At 41.8% G+C, this 6,524-nt stretch overlaps 1 protein-coding gene across 1 annotated transcript; it reads left to right on the forward strand.

Annotated features, from left to right (window-relative positions):
• The first annotated feature begins 339 nt into the window (after nucleotides 1–339).
• On the forward strand, nucleotides 340–6,274 carry LOC101299981. The gene is made up of 4 exons (XM_004305261.1): nucleotides 340–674; nucleotides 840–1,402; nucleotides 1,774–2,096; nucleotides 5,489–6,274. The coding sequence occupies exons 1-4, from the start codon at nucleotides 340–342 to the stop codon at nucleotides 6,272–6,274; spliced, it is 2,007 nt and encodes a 668-aa protein (XP_004305309.1).
• The last annotated feature ends 250 nt before the right edge of the window (nucleotides 6,275–6,524 follow it).

The raw sequence follows: 6,524 nt of genomic DNA on the forward strand, positions 1-6,524 counted from the left end.
ACCCCTCAAACTTTTGAATTTTCCTCAAGCGTGACCAATGTCCTATATTCTGTCCAAATCGGATGTTAGCTGCTAATAATTTTAACCTTAACTGTGAGGCCCGTATCTAGAATTAACGATCAATTTAAACGGAATATGAGAATTTGGACACGGTAGACAGAAATTGAAGAGTTCAAGGAGTAAACTGATAAAAATAAAAGTGTAGGACTAACATGAAGTCACCCCCAAACCACAAGGGGGTAAACAGAATTTTATTCTTATGATAATTACAACAGGCTTGTACGGGAAGTACAAACCCCATTGTATCCTAGTAGTGGGCATACTGTGTTGGGTATCGCCATGGAGCAAATACAGATAAAAAACAAGCAGGGAAAGACTAAGACATGTTTTGATGCAGATATTGCACTTATGAAGAAAGTGCTTCCCAGAGGTAACAGTTGTTCGAAAAATTTCGACCGAGTAACAAGAATGTTGGCTGGCCTCGGTCTTGATCACCAAAAGATAGACGCCTGCGTCAATAACTTCTTCTTATATTACAAAGACAACAAGGATGAAGTTGAGTGCCCACACTGGTACGAGCCAAGGTATGAAGCTTCCACTTCATCTAAGCAGAAAAAGCCCATTCCTAGGAAGGTTCTTCGTTATTTCCCGTTGGGTCCTCGTTTGCAACGTCTGTACATGTCTTCCCATACGGCCAAACATATGAGATGACACCAGGCAAGACACCAGGGAGAGGAGAGGATAGATCCAGATAATCTCACATACCCCGCAGACGGGGAGGCTTGGAAGCACTTTGACCGTTCTTTTCCCTAATTTGCTGGAGACTGTCGAAATGTCAGACTCGGACTTGCAACAGACGGATTCAATCCTACTGGAAACATGAATTTGTCTTACAGCATTTGGCCTGTGATAGTATTTCCGTACAATCTACCTCCCAACATGTGTATGAGGAAAGAGTACAATTTCCTTACGCTTATGGTTCCGGGGTCGTGTTCTCCAAGAAAGTGCTTGGATGTGTACATGAGACCATTACTTGATGAGTTGCAGGAGTTATGGGAAAATAGACTCCCTACTTTTGACAGGCATGGTCAAACTTCATTCATGATGAAAGCAGCTGTTATTTGGACCATCAGTGATTTTCCAGCTTACGGGATGTTGTCTGGCCAACAAACTAAGGGGTACAAGGCTTGCCCGGTATGCATAGATGACGTCAATTCTAGTTGGTACGCCGACAAAATTTGTTTCTTGAGATCTCGTAGACATCTTCCCGAGGATCACGAGTGGCGGTGGGATGCTGATGCATTTGATGCGACTAAGGAGCATAATCTGAAACCCCTAGGGAGGTCTGGTGAGTGGATTTTGGAGAGGCTTAACCAGCACTGGTTCGGATATTTGAGCACGAGTAAAGAAGTAACTGATTTGAATCCTCCCACGCTTGATGAGTTTAAGTATTGGACGCACAAAAGTGTATTCTTTGAATTGCCTTACTGGTCGACCTTGAAAATCAGACACAACTTGGTCGTCATGCACATAGAAAAGAATGTTTGTGACAGCGTTCTTGGAACAATTCTGAATCTCAAACATAAGAACAAAGACACCCCCAAGCCCGTGTTGATCTTAAGATGATGGGTATGCGCCCCCAGCTATGACTAGTAGAGAGCAAAAAAACAAAAAAAACCGTAATGCCGAAAGCAGGCTACGCAGTTCATCCTCAAAAGAAGGCAGAAGTGTTTCAGTGGTTTGGAAACGTTAAGTATCCTCACGGGTATGCAGGGAATATCGCTCGATGTATTAAGATGGGGGAAAATATGATTAGTGGGTTGAAGACTCATGACTGTCATGTTTTGCTGCAACGTCTTCTTCCCGTGGTCATTAGAGCGTATTTGCAGAGTGATGTGGTTGACACGTTAGTGGCTTTGTCAAAATTCTTTCCGAGGATATGCGCTAAAGAGCTTAAAAAGTCTGATGTTCGGTCATTGCAAGAAGACATTGTGTACATCATGTGCAAGCTGGAGAAGATCTTTCCCCCCACTTTCTTTGACATCATGATTCACCTCATGATCCACCTTCCCGAACAAATGTTGCTTACTAGTCCGGTACAGTATACCTGGTGCTATCCAAATGAGAAGTATGCACTCATATTTATTCTAATTAATCATCCTTTCAAATTAAGATAAATGGTATTTTAAATATTTATTATAAGAATTGCATATATATTTGTTTTGCAGGTAACTAGGGGATTTCAAGAAGAAGAACAAAAACAAACGTTTCCCTGAAGGATCGATCACGGCGACATACATTCAGGCTGAGTGCGTAACTTACTGCAGCGCATATCTCAATGATGAAGACAGTGGGGGAATCATCTGGAGCGGGTAGTAGCCGGCAATTCAATCTATCAGTTGTTTCCAACGATGTTAAACCGTACGGCAGGTTAAGTAATTTTGAAAGATTAAGTAATGATGAGATCAAAGAGGCTCATTGGTGTGTCCTTCAACATTGCGAAGAAGCCGAGCGATACTTCAAGTCCCATTTGAAAAGGCAGTATGGTAACGAAGTCATACGCAAGAAAGATTTTCCTGATTACTTATCAGGACCCACCCCGAATTTCACCCTGAAACCCGAAGTAAATCCTGCGGGGACCACCTCCAAGGAAAGTTTACCGAAAATTCGACATAACCTCCCTTGAAAATGGACAACCCTTCCGAATAGTACCTGCAAACACTTCTGAAAATCCAAATCCAACCTTAAACTCCTGGAGCCTACGTGCTCCCCAAATCACAACACCTCCCAAGTTATTCACTATTCTAAATATAATCCCAAATCAAACAATTCATTGGTTCAGAGCAACTTTAAAAGGAATAAAAGAGACAGAAAAACAAATAAGCGGAAGCTATAATACGAACTATGCCTCGACTCCAAGTACGCCCGACCTCAACTAAGCTAACCTGCAGCTGGGCATTTTTAAAACGAAGGGCCCAGGGGAAAACATTTGAAACCGTTAGAGTGAGTGGACAAAACAGAATTCAATAAAAATATTTATGCATTCCCAATTATTATTTTCCAAAGAAATTATGCTTCATGCAACAAGCTCAAAAGCTCTCAATTCATAAACTGACAATAACACGACTAGTTTTGGCTAGTCTCCAAAGCTTTATAAAATAGAGCCTCTCAGGCTAAAATATATGTATGTATTTACACACATCCATACTCCCTATATAAATTCATGGGTCTATATAGGGCTACTACGCTCACGTCCAACGCTCACGTCACGCCTTAATGCGGTGCTACACTACGCCATTAAGGTGGACAGACGGGTGTATAAATATGTGTCCATACCCCCTATATGAATTAAGCACTCATATAGGGCTACTACGCTCACGTCCAACGCTCACGTCACACCATAATACGGCTATATGCTACGCTATTAAGGTGGACAGACACATATGGCTAGCTAGCATTTACATACATACTCTCCTAATCAATATATAATTATATTCATCGAAAATCCCATTTTCGGTAACTCTTCAAAAGAAATAAAATTGTCAAAATAAAATGACGTCAAATGCTCCAACAAAATAAATTGCCCAAAAATCAACCATTGCATGCATATTATTTAAAACAAAAGTCCACTCACAGTATCAGGCCTTAGCTTTCCAATGCTCGCAATACTCCTCGAGCTCTGCCTCCAACTATTCACGCTCTCTAACCAATCCCATGTCTGACGATAAACAGAAGAATAAATTAGTCAGATCGGACTCCATAATAATCATCGATTCAACTTCTTCCTAGTTTGGCTAGGTTTCCTGGGTTGACTAGAATTAACCAAGTTTGACCAATTGATTTAGGGTAGGCCAACTAATGAAGTTTGGACATTTCCAAATTAACCTTTGACTTAACGATCCGAGTCAAATTATCAAAAATTCTACTAACCATTACACACTTGGCATCATTTAAATAATTCATGAAACACCAATGCTCCCCAACTTTTACGCTTAAAGGATCGTTTTGGCAACCTTTGGAATCGATTAACCAAACTAGTGTAAATTCAAAGACTCAAATATACGGAACACATTAATCCGGAAAACCACTAAATTACTAAGGGCACCCAAAAAGGGTTTCTATAAATAGAAAGTTTCTAGAAAAGGAAAGTTTCCTAAATTAGAAACTTTCCAAATATGGCAAGTTTTCTAAACCGTAAACTACCACTCAACGAAAAGGAAAGTCGCCAAGCTACCTTCACGGGTTCTGCCGGACTTGCTATCGGGATTCTGGCGACTTGCCAGAATTTCGCCACAGCCTCCCCATAACCTCCAAATCACCAAGTTATCGACAACAACAACCAAAACATTCATATTAGCAACCAAACTCCAATTTTCTCAAACCACAATCAACACAGCAAGAACCCAAACAACTCTATATGCAAGAAGATTACTTTCAGACGGCAACAAAACTTCTCTTGCCGGCGGTAGCTCTCTTGCCGGATTCCGGGTTCGTGGTTCCTCCCACAGGGCAGCGGCAACACCTCAAGTCTTCACAACCGATCGTCTTGGCCTGTTGCTGCTTGGCAGGACGTCAGGAAGGAGACAATAGGTACTGAAGCCTCATCAGCTCCAGCAAAACCTGAAACACTTGCCGGAAACCATTAAATGCTGGCCGCCGGAGCTAGGAGCTTGAAACTCAGAAAAGAGAAGGAAGGAGTTTCCAGATTAGGGTCTGAAGCTCATATTCAAGGACGTAGAAAGGAAGAGGAGAGTGAGAAGAACAAGAATATACCCTTCAAAGTCGTCGTCCCTGCCGGAGCTCGCCGGAAATCGGCAACAACAGTGAAGCACCCAAGCTTTCGATCTCCATCGATCTTGGTTGCACGCGTGATCTACGAACTGGGCTAGAAAGGAAAGGAGGAGAGGAAGAGAACGGCGGCGATCTCGTCGCCTAGGGTGGCCGGACGGCGGCGCTCCGGCGTAGAGGCGACGAAGACGAAAGAGAGAGAGGGAGAGACTCGGTTAGGCTCGGTCAAACCCGACTTAGGTTCTTTGACTGGGTCTGACCAGTCTTCCTCTATTTAACATCTTCCTCTAATTAACAACAGAAATGGACAGCAGATAATCGATGATTAATGATCAACGACCCATATTTTTTGATAAATCGTAGAAAATAGTCCGAAGCTCCCAAAAATAATCCGAGGACATCAAAGAACTCGTGTCGACGCGCACTACGACCTAGGATCCTTAAAAGAAGAATTAAACATTTTGAGAAAAACTCGACAATAAACTCGAGCGTTAAATTACTAAATTACTGAGCACCGTTCAATTCCTCAGTAACTCGTGGAATTACCTAGTAAATAGGTAAAATTGGGTCCGGGATGTTACATTACTTCCCTATTTGGGTACCTTTCTATCAATCTCTATATATGATGTTACATAAATTAAATATATGTTGTTTTTTGATGTTACATAATGTAACAACGTTGCTCTTAAAATTGTTACAGATGATGCAAATTCAACAGGAGTTTCCTGCTTCTTACGACCCGGAGTTGCACTTATTGGCTGGAGGACCCCAAAGCCACAGAGTTCGTGCTGGATGTTTTGTGAACGGTATTAAGTTTGTGACGTCAGAACGAGATGAAGGCCATGTCACCCAAAATAATGGAGTCATGGTTGAGGGTCCGGGTTTCAACTACTACGGGGTTCTTGTCAGTGTCATCGAACTAATCTATGACAATCGTATGCCAGTCGTGTTGTTTAAGTGCAAATGGTTCAATACTGACCCAACTAGACGGAGGAGTACAATTCTGGATCGTAGCTTGTTATCAATGGACTCAAACAGTGTATGGTATGAGAATGAGCCGTTTATTCTTGCCACCATGGTGAAACAAGTGTTTTATCTTGATGATCCGGCTATGGGTGAGGGTTGGAAAGTGGTGCAGGTGATGTCACATAAGAATATTTGGAGTGCAGCTACACTAGGAGGGGAGGATGATGAGAGTGGGCCCAGTGAACCAATAACAACTGATCAATCGAATGAACAATATCAAGAGGATTCTCCACATGTAGTCCCTGATACTGAGGATATTCGTGTCAACAACCAACACGTTCCGGCTATCATAGGTTACCTTCCAGTTACACCATCTGAACTGAACTCGCTACAACCTCGCATCCCCAATCATGATGATGACGGCTTCATAGATGACGAATACATAGAGGATGATAAGTATTCTGACCAAACTGAGGAGGATGATGATTCAGACGACTCGGATTATCATGAGTACGATTAATATATATTACGATTATTGTACGTCGTACGATTAATATATAATATATATGATTATTCGGACGACTCTGATTATCATATGTATTTTTTTGGAACAAATATTAATTTATTTTTATTAATTATTTATTTTAGACGGTTTTCTTCATTTTATTTTTATTTCGGTTTTTGTTGTTCTCAACCCAAATCCACCAGACTCCGCTGCCACCAAAACCGCCGCATGCCGCCACCACCAAAACCAAAGCTCACCCCACATA

This window comes from Fragaria vesca, linkage group LG6, assembly GCF_000184155.1.
Source record: "Fragaria vesca subsp. vesca linkage group LG6, FraVesHawaii_1.0, whole genome shotgun sequence".
Classification (NCBI taxonomy): Eukaryota; Viridiplantae; Streptophyta; class Magnoliopsida; order Rosales; family Rosaceae; genus Fragaria; species Fragaria vesca.

Excerpts from the sequence above, each read along its gene's own strand:
- LOC101299981 (XM_004305261.1), top strand. The coding sequence starts at position 340 with ATGGAGCAAATACAGATAAAAAACAAGCAGGGAAAGACTAAGACATGT. Across the intron at positions 675-839 it reads GGTCCTCGTTTGCAACGTCT|ACTCGGACTTGCAACAGACG; the intron begins GTACATGTCTTC and ends TCGAAATGTCAG. Across the intron at positions 2,097-5,488 it reads AAATGTTGCTTACTAGTCCG|ATGATGCAAATTCAACAGGA; the intron begins GTACAGTATACC and ends AAATTGTTACAG.